Genomic DNA, 21,241 nt, shown 5'->3' with positions numbered 1-21,241 from the left:
ATAATGGCTTGGAGTCTACCCTCCAAAACAGCCATTTTCTCCCGGGGAACTGATCTCTGTAGCCTGGAGATGAGGTAAAATTTCAGGGGATCCCCAGGTCCCACCTGGGAAGTGGCATCCAAGCAGTCAGGTGAGTGTGCTGTCTTCAGGAAACTTACTAAATTTTCACCTATATATATCATTATTTTGTGTTTTCTTTAGTGAACAGCTCTTTTGGCACTCAGTTTGGGTTATATTAAATTGAAAATGGACACAATGCATTGAAAGCCAGTTCCTAACAATGACTTCGTGACTCCTCACTGAAAAACAAGACACACCTTATAAAATTAAAAAAGAAAACCCAGATCTGAAGTTGGATGTCAGCAGCTCCACTTAGCAAAAAAAATTATTCCATTTGACCAGCATTTAGTGGGAAGCAAAAGACTCAGGTCTCACTCAGCAAAAAAAGGGCTGAACTAGCCCTTGAGCAGAAAATATAAGAAGCAAAACTGTTGTGATTTCTTCCCATTCTCCCTGAAGGAAAAGAAAGACCACAAAATGTGTAGTAGAAACAGTACAAGTAAGAAAGGATACCCCTTGTCCAATAACACCAGTTTAGATAGTCCATATTTCTTCAATTTTTTACATGGGATTAAGTCAGCACACATGCAAACATAAGACATGTCTACACCAAGCATGAGAATATTTTATCTCCTCCATCCAGCTTTGGCTTGGAGTCTGCAGGGCATAACAGGGGGAAGTCTCACCTAGCAGGATCACCACATAGATGTCTGCCTTTCCATAGAGCCAACATGCCTGGACGTGAGCTGGAAGGCCTCAGGTAGCTCTGATACCTTATTTCAGCCATTGCCAGGCTCAGAAAAATCTAGCTTTTCCCTGGTGCTCTGTGGCCTCCTAACCAGTCTGCTGGAATCTCCAGAGAATGGTATTCAGTGGGGAGGTTTCTCTGGCTGAATACTTGGACTGCAGGGCTTTGGTTAGATTTGCAGCTTCTCATTTTCCTGGTGCTACCTATTGATTCAACAAGGTCTTCTGCCTTATTTCCATTGATCAATGAGTTCCACCTAAACTTAAAGTCTCAGCTTGGTCAAAGACATGAATTCAAGGCCAAGAGCCAAGGAGTTTCAGCCCATGGCTTGAAGTCAGTAGTTTTGTGGGACCCAACTGGCAGAAACAGCATCAGCTCAAGTGCTAAGCGTGACTGGGGGCTTGAAAGGGTTATATTTTTCTTTCTTTTATTTGTTTTTTGTTTATTTATTTATCATTGGAAGATTGGAAGTCCATACTTCTAAGCACTACACCAAGCTGGCTGAATAAAATATAGAAAAGTCCTAATTTAAATACAGTTAAAATCTAAAACCCAGTTCTGATGTCAGCTGCCCAGGTCTTATACTTGCTGCAAATGGAGGCGAACACAGAGCTGACATATAAATTGGAGCTATAGCAGGGAGGCTGGGCTCCTTTACTCTGCATATCGCTTTAAAGATCCAGAAGTAGGACAAAATATTTTATTAAAATAAAAATTATTTGCCTCCATAAGCCCACTGATATTTTACCAAGGAGAGAGAAGGGAGGGAGAGGGAGAGGGAGAATTTCTACTGGGGTCCTCAACACACTCCTCCTTTTCAAAACTTGTCAGGAAGCATTCAGGTTACTGTAGGCTGCTGATGCTCCCTCACTTCAACACTAGGTTCAGCAGACTGCACATCATGGCTTGCAGTCTCCTAAACCCAGGCCCTCACCACCACCCTTCACTCCAATGGGACCAAAACTGGTGGTGGTAGGTGGTGGGAAAGGACACCACACAATATCACTGCCAGCTGTATAAATGAATAAAAATACAGCATCAGCTTTGTTGGTGTTAAACTTAAATTTCCTTGAGTGACCAGCCCTGCCTCCCAACTTATTAAGAGCCCTATACAATGAAATCAAATAAACAAACTTATTTTGGTACCTCAAGAACGTTTTCCTGGTTAGGATCCAAAATGAACTCAAAGGTCTCATTCCACTCAGGATTCACATTGTTATCAATATGTTTTGTTCTCTTTCTGCTGTCAGGTGTTGATGGAATGAACAGTTCCACATATGGGTCAGGTGTGTCAACTGTAACAAAAAGTAAGACATTTAGGATCTTCAAAACATCTTCAAAAATTCTGAGGTTAAGTCATATGTCTATACACCAACATCCACACTATGCAGCTTTACTGTTGTCAATCACTCTACAATTTTGAGTAATTGAAATTGTTCCTACAGTCATCTTGTGAACCTGGACTTAATGGCTGCTATTTTAGATCTCAGGGCCAAACCCAACAAGACACTGGGAGTTCTAGGTTTGGTGCCCTGAAAGATCAGGCACACAAGAACTTGATTCAGATCAGGACCATGGTGTGAGGGAAGAAGGGAAACAACCCTCCACCCATACCATTTTCCCAGGCCTAAATGGTTCTAGGGAGCTGCAATATTCCTCACTGAAAATGATCTTAAATACAGAAATACCACTGGCACCATTTCCAGTTTGCTTTGGGGAATCCATCAGTCCTTCCTGATTTACCCTTCTGGTCTGGCTCCCAGCAACAAAGACAAAAAAAGAGGAGGAGAAGGAGAAGTTTTTTTATACCCCCAAGGAGAAAGGGGCTTAAAATCACCATTAGTTTATTTTGTATTCCAGTCTCCTTAATTTTATTGTGGGATACCCCTACCAAGATCCACCCTTGTATACATAGATCAAAGATCTCATGTTATTCCTTTATGGAACACTTTTAATGTTAATTTCCCCTTTTTTGGATCCCATTTAGGTAACAAAATGTTCAGCAGGATCCAAACCAGATGATCTATGAACCTAAAAAGTAGCATAGTATGAGGAAGGAACATCAGTACAAAGAAAAACTGACCATTTTTTCTTGCCACTACAAGGCAGGCAAAGCCTAATTCAAATATTATAATGTACTAGCCATAAAGCCTGTTGCATCGAGGAGTGCAACGGGCACTAGAGCAGGGCTAAAGCCTATCGTTGGTCGGAAGCTCGCCAGTGGATGTCGGGCACCCCGAGGTTGGGGTTGGAGTTTGGTGTCCATGGCGGGGAAAGTGGGCATGGTGATGGCGGGGCGAGGTAGTGATGGACAGGGCGCCACAGACGTGATCCTCCCGGCAGCCAAGCTTGTGCACAGTGAGGGTTGCAAAGAGCCATGTGGCCACCTAGAGAGGGAGGGCCTTTCAGGGACGGGCCCGCGTAGGATGACCAGGCTCCATTTCTGGCCTCAACAGAGCACCTACTGCAGCTGTGGGGGGCGGGCCCTCTAGGGGCTGTCCCAATCATCTGTCCGCGCCCTGATTCACCCATGGAGCGTGTCTGGCTGTCCAGAAATCGAGGCCAGACACTCTCCGCATCCTGGACACTCTCCACCCACCGGGGCTTTCCCCAAATATTCGTGCTACTAATGGTTAAAATGTTCATTTTAAATACAAGAAAGGGGCAATGTACTATCTGGCTTCATTTCCAGTTAGCATGGCCATCCATATTTAATTTCAACACTTAAGAGATAATTTTTCCTCTATGCCATATTACATTATTACATACACCATCATTTTCCACCGCCACAAAGAAGACTACAGAGATAGACTGTTGATTGAAACATGGGTGTTAGAACAATGGCCTAATCTGACCTTTTTGAGAAATACCATAGGAGTGCTGCTCCCATAAAGATTTTAATTTTCAGGACGTGCTGTGAAATTTGCCATCCGTCATGACCTAGCTTACAGAAAGTTGCAACACCTTCAGATCTGACAGGCTGGTGGGAGGGAAAGTAAGAAGGAAGCAAGGAAAGCTAATCATACGCCAGGAGGAGGAAAAGAGGAACTAGTGTGGGGAGGGAGAAACAGGTGAAAGTAAGCTGCTCCCACAAGTCCTTGCAGCTGTTGAGACTGCACAACTGAGCTCACCCTGGCAGCCAGCACCACACAACTGAGTCCAGCCCAGTCCAGCCAGAGTGTTCCCAAAGGAGAAGCTGTCAGGGTGGAGGGAGGAAGGAAAGCTGAAGACTAAAATGGAGAGAAAGTCAGGTTGGCTGGTATTTGTTAGAAAGAAGTGAAGAAAGCAGGAAAGAGAAAGGCGGAAAAAGGAGAAAGGCAAGTCCTTGCGTGTCCCCCATTTGTTATTATCTAACACGAGGCAGAAAATAGTTCTCCATCATTACCTGTTCACATCCAAAAACACTTCGTTGGAAGTCAGTATACTATCAGGGCGATTCAAAGTGGGACGACACTGTTCTAAGCCCATTGAAGTCAACCAGCTTAGAAGGGTGTAACTGTTTGGGATGACACTGGATATTATGCTGGATTAACTCAAGTATGTGTTTACATGATCACAGGAGTTAATTATTTCTTCTTCATTATCCTCTGGACATATAACCTGAGCATGGAAAATTTCCACACCTTGAACAGGTTCTCTGGATGTGGCATATAAATAAAATCTCCCACCCCCCATTCTTTTTGACATCTACATGAACCCAGACCCTGAGAGCCATTACCTGGATGTTTGGAGTGCATCTCCAATATATAATTGACAGACATCCCCATATTTTCCTCCCATGTAAATTGAAAGCAGTAGTAGAATACTGAACAAGTGTTTTGCAGGCAATGGGGGAATTCACCATCGGTCAATAAATTGAACCTTTCTCCAAGATGGTGAATGGGGATGTGTCTGATGTGAGAGTACGCGTACAGCCTTATTTATTTGTTTGTTTGTTCATAATTGGATTTATATAACCGCCGCTACCAGGACTGGCTTGCGGCGGTTTACAATTTCACCATACAACCCATACAATAGAACATTAATATCCCCATTAAAACCCCATTAAAATAACATTCTAAAACTCAGATACAATTTATGGTGAGACATAATTTAAATTTACATCCCACACAGGCCCGGTGGGTGGACCAAAGACGGGCCGATGGAAAACTGGAATGATGTCACAGGGGACCTGCAGAGTCGAGGCCAGTCTAGTACTGGCTCCAACCCTAAGGGGAGAGGGGAGATTAATCTTAACATGCACATTGAAGGAACACATTCATAGCCAGCTGGGATTGCACCAAGATGCCCCTCTGTCCTTGGAGAAGCAGGTGGCAGAACTTGTGACAAAAGCCTTTCCCCAACTTAGTTTGACTCACTGAGAGCAGCCATTCCTGGAGAAAGCTGGCCAAGGCAAGAGACACAAATGTCCTGGTAATATCCGGATTTGGCTGCGCCAACATGTTCTTTGTTATGATTCAAAGCTTCAGCTAGTTTAAATTGCAACAGGTTAGGTCAGTGGTCCGCAACCTTCTGGTTGCCGCGGACCACTGCTCCGGAGTGGCGGGAGAGGGCGGCCCGGGGCCCCGCGCACGCCCGGCAGTCCCAGCGCAAACGCGCGCGCGCGGACTGCCACACACGCGCCTTTGCGCCCAGCAGGGGCACAAACGCACATGCGTGGCAGTCCGCACATGCGCATTTGCGCCGCCGCCATGCCAAAGCGGCCAATTAGCTCGCAGCTTGGCAAACTTCTCTTCCCCCCCCCCTCCCGAAACAAGAAGCTTGCCGGGCCGCAAGCTAATCGGCCGCTTTGGCGGCTGATTTGCTCGCGGCCTGGCGAGCTTCTCGCTTCGGGGGGGGGGTGCGGGAAGAGGGAGCTGTGGCCTGGCACCAAGGCCTTCACGGCCCGGCACCGGGCCACGGCCCGCGGGTTGGGGACCACTGGGTTAGGTCATTACTGGAACCCACGCAGAACTGTCTTCTCCCCTACACCCCTCAAAGGAGTCTTTGAGAAGGTGCACTTAAATTTTGGCTGGAAATCTTAATGCAGACATAGTCACATGGTTTCATGGGAAATTGTTTTGGATCTTGGGGAAGAGAGCATCTTGTTAACTGGAGGGCAGAGTTTCAAATCTGAATTTCACTGGGCTTCATTGACTGCAGAAACCCAGTGTTCCAGAGGACGATTCCCCCCTTAAGAATGGATGAATGTTCTCAGTCAAAACAGAAACCCTCCTATATTGTGAACATGACATATTCCACTAACTTAGAAAGAGGGAGCAGGTATTCCTAGCATACCAGGAGCTTGTGTATTCTTTAGAGCCTTCACATGTGCCACTGAGTGATAGCAAGCTAGTTTACCACAGGAGAAAAAATCTTGTGAAAAAACTTCTTATCTTTTCAAATTCCTAAGCTTGCATGCACAAAGGATCAAGGAAGAGAAAGCTGGGACTCCCTTTCAACTATGGAGAAAAAGAAAACCCATCAGGCAGCATATTGAGAGCTCATCTAAAAGATACAGGTAACATTAGCTATCTCAGGAGTCCAATGAAATGGTCGGAGTCACTTGGGCCATGTAGGTGTTTGAAGTTTATTTATTTCTTTATTTTTAGATTTATACCCCACCTTTCTCCAGGGGGCTCAGGGCGGGGTAAAATGAACACTGCACTACCTCCTCCCTACTCAGGAATACATTTTTTTCACCTGCTTTCTACAGTAATTGCCATAGTGGATGAGATCAAAGGTTTGAAGCCCCACCCTTCCTCCAAGAATGTCTTAGCAGCACATGGCTTGGATCTCAGTGTTTTATGATTACAACTAGGATGCAGAATTATGCTGCCTCCCTTCCTCTCTGACCTTTGAAAGTATACGTAACTATCACAGCTAAGGATCATTGATACATCCACCTTCCTTTTTAAAAAACTATTTAACACATCCAGTGGCGATGAATTCCATATCAGGTAATGAATAGTCCTTTTATCTGACCTGGATCTAGCGCCAGATCAATTTCACTGGGTGAACCCAAGGGCTCCACAATTTTGCAGTCCATCTAGAAGATGGGAAAGGAGAAATTTATGCCAGAGAGGGGTGAGAGGAGGGAGATGGCTGCTCCTAGGCAAGCTCAATTTCATAAGGAGTCAGCTAGTTTTTACTCTGCACCCCACACATACACACTTCCAAAACTCCTCAGGAGCAAAATTAAATATGACTTCTATGACTATACATTCCCTTTATAGCACTGCCAGTAACTGCTGAGTAATAACAGAAATATACAGGAAATATAGAACAGAAATATACTGGAAAGAGTAACAGATCCATTTATTCAGATGTCGTACTTCTAAGGAATGATTATAATTGCCTTTGAAAAAGAAAGAAAAGTTCACTGACACTATATTTACTTTCCGTCTTGCTACCAATGACTCAGCAGAACTTTTGCATTTTTCCTCCTTTCCAAAAAGACTAATTTTAGGTGAAAGCTGCAGCATACTCCCTTCTTTAACTCTGATTTAACATTTCCAAGTGGCAGCAAATTTTAAAAAATACCTTTGTTTTCCCCAAATGCCAGATTACAACAACAACAAAACCCCTACTAAAGCTAACCAGTATTTTCTAAGTGAAGAAGCATTTTCTTTTTAAGAACTTAATATGCTCAGTGCAGGGGGGGAAAAAACAAGAAATAGACAAAAATTTTGGAAAAGCACAAAAGTAACAACATGGAGAAAGATACTCACGCATATCTCCAAGAGCACCCTTGGTCACATTCTTGGCTCGCTGTACAGTCACAGTGAATTTGTGTGAATACTGGTGCTCCACCTGCAAACCAATATACCAGTTGGTGACGGAGAAAACTAAAATGCCAACAAGGCAAAAAATAACTGAAATCCCCCCCTCCAGTTTGTCTAAGACCTCCCCTCTCAAAACAGCCCCCCCCCCCCAAATATACAGATGAAGCGCTTACTGGCACATAAAGCATCTTGACGTGGAAATGTCCCCCTTATCTGCCTTCCACTTGGCTGAAATTTCAAACCCATGAATTACACTGAACTTCATTGACTGCAGAAACTCCTATAAGACTGTTTGCTCCCCACACAGACACACACCTTTGTATTTTTAATTTTAGTTTCAATGAATGAGTGCTCCTCCCCTTCCAGCACAGACACTTCATTAGTCAGCAAGAGCACAGCAAGGCGGAGGAAGTGGCAAGTTGCCTTCCAAGAGGGTTATTTTCCCCTACAGTATGTTTACAATTCCCATGGCAAGGGTATAATTATATCAAAATATGTGCTACAGGAGATATCGAATGCTAATAGGTAAATAGCTTTCTCTCTCTCTCCCATCCTTCCTCCAAGGAGTTCAGCATGGCATTCATGGCTTTTCCTCCCTTGTTTATTACCCTCACGGCAGACTTCAGAAATAGGTGAGGCTGAGAAAAGACTCATTTGGGGGGTTGGAATGCATTAGGGTCTATCATTGTAGGTCTAGAATTGTATGGTGCATATATTTTATTTTCATTGATTAGTTTAAGGGCTGTGTCTGTGTGGTTAACTTTTTAACTTTATAAATCGTGCACAATAAATATTAATATAATTTGAATATTTATATTTAGTGGACACCTAACCTTTGGGTCCTAACTACTGGTTGGTTAAATCTGTTGGTTTTGGTTATACTATCTCCTTTTTGGTTTTCTTGGGGCTGAGACAGATTACTGGTCCAAGGTCAACCAGTGAAATCCATGCCTGAGCTCTGTGACAGGCCCAGATGTGGAACCAACACACCACACTGACTGGCCATATACAAATGGCGGTACTTAAACAGTAATTGTTCTCAAGCGTTCTAAGTTTATGGAACTATCGGTGCTGATTTGCCTGCTGAAGACCCCTTGTACATCTCCCACTTAACTATGGATGCCTGCCTCCAAGTGGAACATGGGGATCCCCCAGAATTACAGTTCATCTCCAGGTTACAGAGATCAGTTACACTGGAGAAAATGGATGCTTTGGACTCTACTGCATTATACCCCACTGAGGTCCCTTCCTCCCCAAATCTCCAGGGCTTTCCCAGCTCCAGAATAGGGTTCCCAGCCCTCAGTGGAGATGAGGGTCCCCCATGTCAGATCCTGTCTCCCAGTTGACTGGTAGAGGAACTTACCAGTAGGAAGAAAGCGCAAGTCATGATGCAGGCATCACACAGGAAGTGATGTAATCACACCAGCAACTTCCAGGTGACACTCTGGTATTTGGGTTTAAACTCTATGATACGTTGGTTTTACCAGAGTGTTTGCCCAAATACCAGACCATCACCTAGAAGTCACTGGTATGATGATGTCATTTCCTCTGCAATGCCGGAAATATGGCCTAGACCTGTCTCTCTCTCTTCTGGTAAGTTCCCACCTACCCTTCGCCAGTTGCCAGGAGGCACCTGGCAATCCTACTCCTGAATGATGTAAAGATTCCTGGGCATTTTCTAGAATGCTCACTTACTACAACAAGTTTGCCATTATAGACAGAACACTGGACTAAGATCTGGAAGACCAAAGTTTCCCATGAAGCTCAATGGGTGATCTTGGGTCATTCTCAGTGTCTTTCTGCTTACCCTTCCAAACAGGGTTGCTGTTAAGGAAATAAAATGGAGGATACAAGAATTATAATATAAGCTACTCTGACTCCTCACTGTGGAATAAAGCAGGGTATAAATGCACCAACCAGGCCGACTAAGCCTCAGTGCTGCTCTGTTTAAACTAATGGTGCTTTACACATTCCCACCAGTCTCCTGCAGCTGTCCAAGAGGAAAGTGCCCCAATGAAAGGAAAGTTTAATTTCAAGAAATGCTGTGCACTGTTTAGAGAAAGCAGGGTGGGAAAATCTAGATTGGGTTATGAGGAAGTTATCCATTTTCAGTTCCGTCTGCAATATTATGAATGTACAGTCTTTAAAGGTAAAGGTAAAGGTATCCCCTGTGCAAGCACCGAGTCATGTCTGACCCTTGGGGTGACGCCCTCCAGCGTTTTCATGGCAGACTCAATACGGGGTGGTTTGCCAGTGCCTTCCCCAGTCATTACCGTTTACCCCCCAGCAAGCTGGATACTCATTTTACCGACCTCGGAAGGATGGAAGGCTGAGTCAACCTTGAGCCGGCTGCTGGGATTGAACTCCCAGCCTCATGGGCAAAGCTTTCAGACGGCTGCCTTACCACTCTGCGCCACAAGAGGCTCTTTCTGCGCCACAAGAGGCTCTTAGACAGTCTTTACAACTCCATTATGCCCATTTTATATGCTATGACAGGAAGTTGCTGTCCTTGAGTTGCTGGGTTATGTGGGAAATGTTTTCTTCCCTTTTCCCTGCAGTGCTTGTACTGTTAAAAGACTAGAATGCTGTGCCACACATGACACTGTACCTGAACACATCAAGCGTATGGGTGACTTATTTTTAATGCTCTTGGCAGTGACAATGAAATCGAAGTAGCTGCTTGGGAGCAACATAGTAAGGGAAGATTATGTTCAAGCATTTGTAAGGGGAGATGATGTTTAAGCATTTTCCTTCATTAAAGTGCATTTCCTGCTCCAAGAACTCAAAATGGCCAGGGCCAACTGGATGAAGGGGGCAGGAGGTCCATTTGGCCCCAATCTTAGGCTCTAGCACTCAGATTTAAACACATTAAAGGGGGGGTATTTGCTAAATTCCACAATTTGTTTACATACTTGGAACAAAACAGGACTCTCCACTCAAAGCTGCAAACTTAAGCCAATAAGAGAGATGATTTGGTAAAAGATAACTTTTTGTATTGTTAAGCAATACAGATTTTAAAAGTTCATCAGTATGAATAAAATATATTAAAAAAATTAAAAATGAAAGCAATTTGCAAGCAGTCTGGGAGGGAAAAGAAACAGTTCCTCAAGAACATCCCAGTCCAAATGACATCTGCTGACAATGCAGAGGGAAAAATCACTGAGAAACAGAGTTGCACAAACGAAAGAAAGCCACACAATGGAAACTGAAAGTTGCTGATGCAGGAGGGCCTCAGTGACTATAAGAACAGCACTGATGATGGGCAGGTCAAGCACCTAAAATAAATCTCAAATGGATGCAGCTAGAGTTCAATGGGTGACCACTGAAGACAAACCACTGCAAGCAGGAGCAGAAGGAGCAACTGGTCTCCCAGTGGTATTAAGAGGGGTGCTGCAAGGGCGGGCAGGGACTCATAATAATTGTAGTTCATGGACATCTGGAGAGTCACAGTTTAGCTACCCCTCCCTGGAGTATGCAAGACGTTTCCAAACAAGAATGAAATACTAGGAGCTATGATACATGGTGATAGCAGATTGTGCTGAAGTCAAGAAGCACACCAGTGGAGAATCATAGAATCACAGAATAACAGAGTTGGAAGGAAGAACATGGGTCATCTAGTCCAACCCCCTGCACAATGCAGGACACTCATAACCCTATTGCTTATCCACTGGAACTTGCCACCCCCTTAAGCCTTCACAGAATTGGCCTCTGTTTAAAAATTTCCAAAGATGGAGAGCCCACCACCTCCCGAGGAAGCCTGTCCCATTGAGAGATTGATCTGGACATGATACTCCGTTTGATACAGCCCAAAATCCCATTTGCCTTTTTAGCCACTGAGTCACACTGCTGACTCATGTTCAATTCATGGTCTACAAAGACTCCTAGATCCTTTCGCACATACTACTGCCAAGACTGAACTGAACACAATACTCTGTTTGATAAATCCATTATGAATTCCTTTAGTACAATGGTCCCCAACCCCCAGTCTGGGGACCGGGACCGGTCCGTAGATCAGTCGGTACTGGGCCACGGCTCCTCCTCGTTCTCCTCCCTGGCTGCTGCCTCAGGGGCTGCCCTGCCACTCTGCCGGCATCTAACCTTTGGTGTTCTCCAGTGGCCGCCATGGCTGGGGCTCCCCCTCGGTGTGGCACTGTGCAGCTGCTGCTGGCAGTACCACCCAGCGGGTGGTTGGAAGTCAGGGGCACCGACGGGAAAGCAAATGGAGCAGGGGCTCAGGTGGCGGCAACAACATCCCTTGGCAAAAGGCTACCCCACCCGGGCCTCAGTAAAATTGTCAAGCGTTGACCGGTCCCCGGTGATAAAAAGGTTGGGGACTGCTGCTTTAGTATATCAGAGCACCATGAGAGAACAGTTAACTTATATGCTGTAAGAAGGCTTAACAGAACACTCTACATCACCTTGCATTTCCTCAATAGTCTGTAAAACACCCAACAGGGGTTTGAGGACCTGCATTGATTACAAAACACTAAAACAAACAAGCTGCTCAAGATCCATGGCCAGATATTGCAGATATATTGGATAAAATGTCTGGAGCAAAGATTTTGACTAATTTGGATTTGGTATCTAGAGATCACCAAATTAGTACTGCAGAATGTCTTTTGGGATCACGGATGTCGCAACTGCCTTTCAAAGAGTCACTGACAACTTTACAAGAGTATTGTAAAGAACAGCTATCCTCACCTACACAGGTGACGCCATTTGCTTCCACAAATTATGGGAGAACATTTGTTGAGCCTGAGAGATATCCTGAAACTACTCAGAGAATCTGGATTTCAACTGGCAGGGAATAAGTGCCAGCTAGCAAGAAACCGCATTGTTTCTAGGACATCTTCTCAATGCAAATGGACCAAAGCCACACACACACACACACCCAACAAGATGTGATATATAAAAACTGGAAGATGCCTGTCAACAACTACAGGGGTGATACAAAGAAGTTTTGCTTTCTGTGGTTTCTATAAAAGGTTGGTACAAGAAAGGGCAAGGATGGCAGCACTTCTGCACCAGCCGACAAAGAATATCAGGCAGGATTTGTGTCACTAAAGAAGGGTCTGCTCGACTATGCAATCCTTTAATTCCCAGATCTGTCCTATCCATTTATTGTAACCTGAGATGACTCAAATGTAGCTGTGGGTTTTCACTAGAATAATTAGATGAGCTGGGAAGTAGCTTTTGGTGGCTAGAAATTGAATGAGAAACCAAATATTCAACAACAGAACTGGAATGTTTGCCTATAAGTGGAGCCTCTCAACACTCATTAACTCTCTTTACTGGGTATGGAATTCAGTTTGTACAGACCACAATGCTTGGCAGTGGTTACAGACAAAGCACAATCAAGAAGCTGATCTCTGAAACTGAATCCATAAGCTAGATATACATTCACAGTTCATCATAAGCCTGGAAAGTATGTTGTAGTTGCAGATGCTCAAAGTTGCACTGAATCTGTTACCCGAATTGCATTTACACATGTCCTGGGACACGGGTTTTGAGCTGTGGGGAAATTAGCCAAATTATGTGAAAGGCTGGGTAACTAGCATTACAGGATGTTTGCCTGTGTTTATGAGGTCGATTACACCCGTGGGAACTCAAGGCAGACACGTAAGTAGATAGTAAAACAGTAAAAAAAGCTTTATTGAAAAGAAAAATAATAAAAGCACAGAATATAGCCAACACACTACAAACAGTCGTATAGAGCAATGGTCCCCAACCTGCGGTCCGCGGCCCAGTGCCGGACCGCGAAGGCCAGGGCGCCGGGCCGCGGTTCCCTCTCCCTGCCCTCCCCCGCAGTAAAAAACTTCCCCGGGAAGCTTCTTACTGCAGGAGGGGGAAGAGGGAATCAGGGCCATGCCGCGCATGCGCACATGCACCGTGCACGGCCAAAATCAGGCATGCGCGGCACTTTCGCGCATGCACGATTTTGGCCGGGCATGTGCGCCGCGCAGGCGGGGCAGTTGGCCCGCCGGTCCCCAGCCGGAAGAAGGTTGGGGACCACTGGTATAGAGAAGAAAAAGAAGGGTGGAAGAGAAGAATGGAGAGTCAGAGAAAGCGACACGAACCAGCATGGGAGGTTCCAATGGGTCCCAAGTTGGAAAGCACTCAGTGTGAAGTGCAGTGGGAGGGGGAATTGGAACCAAGGACTTTGTAATCACACTCCAGGCTTCCACCATGTGGCTCTACAGCAGAGTTACACTCTTCTAAACCCACTGACTTCAATGGTCTTAAAAAGGGGGTAGCGCTGTTTATGATGGATTGTAAACAGAGTACCAGTTCAGCAGTAGTACACGTTTGGGACACCAATGATCCCAAGTTCAGTCCTTACCCTCGCCAACAAATTTTCATCAGCAGAGCGGAGAAGGACCTCTGCTGGAGACCTGAGGCATGGCTGGATCTAAGGCAACTTTTTTCCCTACCCAACATGAAACAAAAGAGTTATGGTCACAACTGTCAGATTCAGAGCATTAAGGCATGTATCTGTACTATCTCATTTTGAAAATCAGAATGTGAGCTTCTTGAGGACTGATCAGAATGAAAAAGATCAACATTGATTGAGAAAGATCAATATGGCCCATCACAAACAAAGCTGTTCATGAATCCATTAACTCACAGAAACGTTAAAATGTTAAAACACCAATCACTGCCTGAAAAAGCCACAGTACAACTAACCAAGCCCCATTACACTGCTTTTACGGAAAGAGAGTTTCTTGCACACGTATACAGAAAGGCCACTCCAAAATGTGGGGACACCACTGAAAAAAACTTTGAAATCAAGAAGTGGCAGATTTAAGAACCTAGTAATAACAGACAGAAGGGCCTAACCAGAAGGCTGTATAGGAAATGCAAATAGAAAATATAAATGGTGGGTGTGGTCAGCTTTCTGCCTTAGAATCACAAAATCATAGAATCATAGAGTTGGAAGGGGCCATACAGGCCATCTAGTCCAACCGCCTGCTCTACGCAGGATCAGCCCTAAGCATCCTAAAGTAGCGATACCCAACCTGTGGTCCGTGGACCATATGTGGTCCGTCAACCAAATGTGGTCCGTCAACTAATTAGAGGTGGGCCGCGAAGGACGCCTCCCCCCCCCCGGCCCTTTACTTCATCCCCCCAGGCCCTTTACAACACACTTCAGGTGTCATTGTCTCCCATCACTCCCAGATGGGACTATCTCATTGCAGAGAAACAAGCTCAGGGTTCCCATTGATTTGTCATTGTCATGAGTTAAAATTTCCATGAAAATAAAATGTTCCTTATGTTCATGGTTGTGGCGTGTCTGTATCTTATTTTGAAGGGATGTTTAAACATTATCATAGCGATCAGAGAGCGTTAGGGCAGTGGTTGAGAGTAGAGGAGTAAACTATCCCCCCACACACACCAGGCCTCAGTAAAATTGTCAAGCGTTGAGTGGTCCCCGGTGATAAAAAGGTTGGGGACCACTGTCCTAAAGCATCCAAGAAAAGTGTGCATCCAACCTTTGCTTGAAGACCGCCAATGAGGGGGAGCTCACCTTCAAGGGGGGGAAATGCTGAGTGACTCCTCCTATGGCTCGGGAACACAGCCGGAGTTTGGCAGGCAGAATCTCAGGAAGCAGGGGGTAGGAGGAATGCTCAACAGAGCAGATACTAGTGAGCCAGATAGATAAGAGAGCTTCCTACTTTTCCAGCACTACAAAGGGTGGTTTAAGAAAATTATACACACACTTGCCTTAAGAGTTGCAAATGAGAGAAGTTTGGATAATGCAGCTTCTGCTTTATATCAACTGACAACTTTGTTCCAGCTGGACTGCGTATTTACATTCAGAAAGCAGGAATGCAAAGGCCTCGATTTTACTCTGAGCCGAAAATAAACTTCTCCCCAGCCCTTCGATTACGAATAAGAAATGAAGAACAGTACATAGATGCAGAAGATGTACCAAAAATACTGTATAGCAATTATAGTCCAACATAATTTCATCGCTGGTGAGATTGTTTTTTTTTAATACATCACTTCTGGCTCAAAATGATTTAAGAAATTAAGAAAGCTATGGGTGGCAGGCTTATGTCAAAGGCTGATTCTCAGCATTTTATTTTTAGTATTTCATCATGGTTGAAAACACTCAATGGCTCAACACAATCCATTAATTTCTCAAAGAGAGTTCATTGTTAAGAGATTTTATAGAAAAAATAGTGATCTCCAGGCAACAGGTCACCTGGAAAAAATATGTGATTTGGAAGGGGGACTCTATGGCATTATACCTCTTTCCAAACCCTTCCATCCTCAGGCTCCACCCCCAAAATCTCCAGATATTTCCAATCCCTGAGCTGGTAAGCCTGTAGAAAAACCAAATATCTGAGGGACCGTCTATTGCCCTATGCCCCCCCCCCCCACAGGACTTTGCGCTCTGCGGGTAGTAACCTGCTGGTGATTCTGGGCCCCAGAGAAGCTTGGTTGGCCTCAACTAGGGCCAGGGCCTTTTCGGTCCTGGCCCCGACCTGGTAGAATGAGCTTCCGAATGAGCTGAGGGCCCTGCAGCGGCTTTCTCTGTTCTGCAGGGCCTGTAAGATGGAGCTCTTCTGCCAGGTCTATGGCTGAGGCTAGAACTCAGAAGTTGAGCTGTACAATAAAATATTATAAAAAACAGTAATTATTTATTGTGGTGCACAATTTAAAAACAGAATAAAAACTACATAAAAACTATACAGAACTAACTGGACATAAGACCAAACTCGTTTCGACCCTACTGGGTCTTCTTCAGTGGTCAGAATTATAACAATACACTCTATATACAAAGTCTGAACTAATCATAAAGTGTAGCTGAGTGGGATCCTGGAAAATAATGGAAAATATCAGAATGAGCATGATTAAAAAGAAGAGTCTAATATGTGAATCATTCAAAACATGAGTGGTGACTTACTGTAGATTATGGCTCCAACCAATATAATTTTTTTTTTTTTACTTTTTGGAGACCACCTGCTATGGCATATGCCTAGGCTCACCACTCTGTAAAAATAATAAAAATAAGAGACTGCTTCTGAAGAATTAAAGAGTAAAATTGCCCATATTACCAGCAGAACGTCCCCATACATACCTTCGCTATCATATAATTGTGTGCTAAGAGTGTATGGGGACATCCTGTTGGTAATTTGGGTTACCAACCGGTTGGGGAGGGAAACGCTGTTCCTTTAATAATAGTCTGATTAGTGGAAACATTTGCACTGAAATTCAACAATATCACTAGATGTGCTTGCTTATCAAACTGATGCTGAAGTGACAACTAGAAGGACCTGTTTAAAAGCTTGCAACCCTCCCAGCAAGTATCAGGGGGGCTGCTCCTTTGATCGTACCTGAGACCGAAACAAGCGAGGCAGGGGGAGTGCCTGACTTGTGAGGTATCCAGAGCAAGCTGGGTCCAGAGAAGTTGGCAGCAACCTTTCTCTGCAGCCTTCTCTGGGGGGACGCAGAACTTTTGACAGGCAAAGCTGCACCTGTCCACTCCTCTGACACACACCCTCCGACTGTTTTTCAGCAGAATCAAACAGCAAAACCTTCCTGGAATGCATCGTGTCAGGTGGCGAGTGGGTGCTAGCAAGACTGAACACACTTCCATCAAAAAAGACTACCTGCAGGCAAGAAAAGAGCCCTCCATACTGCCTCTTTACACACTCACTCACACTCCCTGCCTCAGTAACTCGGTCGTTTATGGCAGTGGTCCCCAACCTTTTTATCACCAGGGACCGGTCAACGTTTGACAATTTTACTGAGGCCCACGGGAGGTAGTCTTTTGCCGAGGGACGTCGCCGCCGCCTGAGCCCCTGTTCCACTTGCTTTCCCGCCAGTGCCCCTGACTTCCCACTGCCCGCTGGGGGGTGCTGCCAGCAGCAGCCGAGGGGAAGCCCTAGTCATAGCGGCCGCACCAATGATGAGCCAAAAGCAGAGTGGCAGGGCAGCCTTCGAAACAGCAGCCGGGGAGAAGGACGAGGAGGAGCTGCGGACCAGTTCCAACTGATCTCCAGACCGGTACCGGTCTCCGGACTGGGGGTTGGGGATCACTGGTTTATGGCATGCAAGAAGTTTTTTTCAGATTTGCCTTCTACAGAAATATTAGTCTAGACCTGGCTTTCTCAACCAGGACTCATTCTGCACATGGAGAATAATGTGCTTTTGCAGCTGGATTTTCCTGCCTAGAACAGGAAAATCTACTTCTAAGGTGTATTGAAGGTGCATTAACTTTTGGGTGCAGAATAGGCCCTGGGTTTCATGAAACCCTGAGATTTCTTGATTGCCCTGGAAGGGTTTCCCAAATGGGTGGGAGTTAATTGATTTTAATTTTTTTTAAGTTAAATATTTATCAGATTATAAAACCATATGGTCATGTCAATCCACCCACCCCATTTCAAAATGGCCAGTGATGGGCAGGGTGGGAAGGAGAAGGGCCCCAGGTGGTCATGTACACAGCTATGCTTCCCAACTATATTCTGCATGATTGCGCCACATCTGGGGTTTCTCAAAGCCTGAAGAATGTTTCAGGGGGTCCTCAATGATAAGAAAAAGTTGAGAAAGGCTGGGCTAGACAAAAGCTTGGTCTTCCTGGACTCTGCCAAACACCTACATGCCTCCAAATCTGACTGTTAATATCAGGCCTGGATTGCCAACTCAACCTACCCACTGGTTTAAGAGCACAGATCTGCGCAGCCAATCCTTGTACTCGATTTCTGCTGCAAATTAGGTGGAATCTTTGGTTGGTGAGGTAGCTGCATCCCAGATCTTAAATCACAAGGAATATCCAGGAGATGGCAGCATCACCTTAGCTCAGTTTGAGACAATCCTCCTCTTAGTATTTTTAGCAGCCCTGCAAGGTATCTTAACCACTAGCCACCGCCCCTTTCCCATGACCACCCTCCACAGCCAGGGGTAGTAAAACTGCGGCCCTCCAGATGTCCATGGACTACAATTCCCATGAGCCACTGCCAGCAGTTTGACTACCCCTGCTCCACACCATGATGCTGACTAAAGATCCAGAGTGGCCAAAACACACAGTGGTTTCAGAGACTATTTACAGCAGTCACGGAGAACGATGTGACTGTGTAAAAGGGAAGCCCAAAGCCACACAGCTGATTAAAGATTGTTTGAGGAAGCACAAGAAGATATTTTTAGCAGCACACAGAAGACTGTCCCAGTAGCTGTAACTCCAATAGCACAGTCTTTCTTGATTCTAAAGAAATGTGATTAGCCACAGTTCGTGTTTTGTGAGGTTCTGGACAGGAATGCCTGCAAAGGGGCTGTTTTCCATAGAAATATTTCTACATTTACTATGGTCAATTTGCCTTACTGGAGTTTCTTTTTCTAACCACAGAGTACAGCAGCCTTTCTCAACTTTTTTACCATTGAGAAACCCCTGAAACGTTCTTCAGGCTTTGAGAAACCACAGAAGTGGTGCGATCGTGCAGAAGCAAGTTGGGAAGCAGAGCTGTGGACACGCCCATAGAGGACCCTTCCCCTTTCCTCAACCCGGGCCCATCATTGGCCATTTTGAGAAGGAGAGGTCAACATGGCCATATCACATGATAAATATTTAACACATTTTAAAAATATATATACAAATTAACTCCCACCCATTCAGGAAACTCTTCCAGGGCCATCAGGAAACCCCAGGGCAGCCTTTCTCATATTTTCTACTGTTGAGGTACCCCTGAAACATTCTTCAGGCTTTTGAGAAACCCCCAAAGTGGTGCAGTCATGCAGAATATGGTTGGGAAGCATCACTGTGCACATGTCCACTTGGCCCCCCCCCCCTTCCCTCCACCTTCAGGCCCATTGGGAGGTCAACTTGACCATATATGGTCATATCACAATAAATGTTTAATAAGTTTTTAAACTATTAAAACATAATTAACTCCCACCCATCTGGGAAACTCTTTTAGGGCTTTCAAGAAACCCCAGGGTTTCAGGAAACCCAGGTTGAGAAAGCCTGGAGTACAGATAGGCAGATTCTGACTTTTTGTTGTTATTTTAATTCTTAGTTTGGGACACTTTCACATATATAATAAATAATTCCATTACAATCCACTCCAGTGACTAGTTGCAAGGGGATTTTGCCATTTCGTGCAGTAAAAACCATTTGCAAAATGCATTGAACGTGTGTTATTTAGCGTGTGTACATGCTGAATGGGGGGAAGGGAGTGGGTTATATATTTATTATCCGCCATCTTGATATTGTGTTTTTATTATGTTTTAATGGGTTTCTACGGGATTTTATTGTATTCATGGATTTTGTAAACCGCCACAAGACATTTGAGAGTAGCGGTATCTAAATATAAATAAATAAATAAGTGCACTCAGATGCTGCCCTTGCTATCTAAAGTGTGGCAAAAGGCAACCTAGCCTCCTCACTCTGGAATGCCCAACAATATGAGAGTAATTCCACAGCAATAGGGCATGCCAGTCAGGCTGCAGCAGAAATGGGCTAGAGTTCAACTGGCACAGATGAACACGGTTTGTATTCTTGCAAAGGCTTGGAGACTCCCATGTGCAACTGCTGAAGTAGTGAGTAGGACAATCTCTTAATGAGGGCTTGAGATTCCACTAGTGTTAACTGACTAAGCAAACCCTTGGGGTCTTTTTTTTTTTTAAGCTAGCCTAACAAAACTAGGGAGACTGCCGATTAGAGCTACTGTGAACAGTCTCCAAATATTAGACTGTTAATGGTCCTGGTATTAACAACTTTATTTCTTCAAAATCTTAGATAGGTATGCCTGTAATGTGAGGATCCAGCACATGCCTCTCACAAAGCGGGTCCAGCCTGGTTAGAATAACTAGCTGCAGTTTATCTTGAACAGAAACAGTCACTTCTTACCGTAATGTGTTGATAAGGATCTATAGAGGACATTTTGGTCTTGGTAGCTGAGCCTGGGACAGGAGATGCAGGAAAAGATCGGCTGCTGTAACCTTATTTCACACTGGACAGATTCTGGCTCGAATTCTTTTTCAGTGCTATGTGACAAAACAAACAAAATAGTATTACGATTTTTGTGCATGACTCAATTCTTAGGAATGTAAACTGTTAACACCTGAGACAGGCATTTATGGACTATACATTGATTTGCCTGCTTGAGGCAAAGGCTGAGGTCTTTACACACTAGGAGATAGTATGGGGGGGGGGAGCCAGTGATTATTGAACAGCATTTTAGGAAGTATAGTCATGTCATCCTGGAGGCAGGAATCACTGAGTTGGAAAGGGCCATCTAGTCCAACCTCTTGCCCAATGCAGGATCAGCCTAAAGCAGGGGTAGTCAACCTGTGGTCCTCCAGATGTCCATGGACTACAATTCCCATGAGCCCCTGCCAGCATTTGCTGGCAGGGGCTCATGGGAATTGTAGTCCATGAACATCTGGAGGACCACAGGTTGACTACCCTTGGCCTAAAGCATCCATCACAATTATCTGCCCATCTACTACTTAAAAACCACCTGTGGGGGAGAGCTCACCACCTCCTGCTCAATGCAGGATCAGCCTAAAGCAGCCTTTTTCAAACTTTTTACCGCTGAGAAGCCTCTGAAACTTTCTTCAGGCTTCAAGAACCCCAGGAGTAGTGTCATCATGGAGAATATGGATGGGGAGCCTAGCTGTATAGACACCCACCCAGATATCCTCCCTTTCCCAGGCTTATTATTGG

General features: G+C 44.9%; 1 protein-coding gene across 4 annotated transcripts in view; it reads right to left on the bottom strand.

Moving 5' to 3' along the window:
* Positions 1–21,241, bottom strand: part of PLA2G4A (phospholipase A2 group IVA) — a 108,274-nt gene that overhangs the window by 59,346 nt on the left and 27,687 nt on the right. For 2 of the 4 annotated variants that reach the window (XM_077332672.1, XM_077332673.1), the window contains exons 2-4: positions 20,423–20,559; positions 7,519–7,600; positions 1,955–2,103 (exon numbers count right to left, since the gene is read on the bottom strand). In XM_077332672.1, the coding sequence (XP_077188787.1) occupies positions 1,955–2,103; positions 7,519–7,600; positions 20,423–20,455 (264 nt within the window). In that variant the 5' untranslated portion in view covers positions 20,456–20,559. Of the gene's footprint in view, positions 1–317; positions 501–1,954; positions 2,104–7,518; positions 7,601–7,745; positions 7,887–20,422; positions 20,560–21,241 lie in introns of those variants that run through there. The other 2 variants (XM_077332674.1, XM_077332675.1) reach the window with 2 other exon arrangements.

The sequence above is a fragment of the Paroedura picta genome, chromosome 4, assembly GCF_049243985.1.
Source record: "Paroedura picta isolate Pp20150507F chromosome 4, Ppicta_v3.0, whole genome shotgun sequence".
Lineage (NCBI taxonomy): Eukaryota > Metazoa > Chordata > Lepidosauria > Squamata > Gekkonidae > Paroedura > Paroedura picta.
This window is presented reverse-complemented; position numbering and strand designations above follow the sequence as displayed.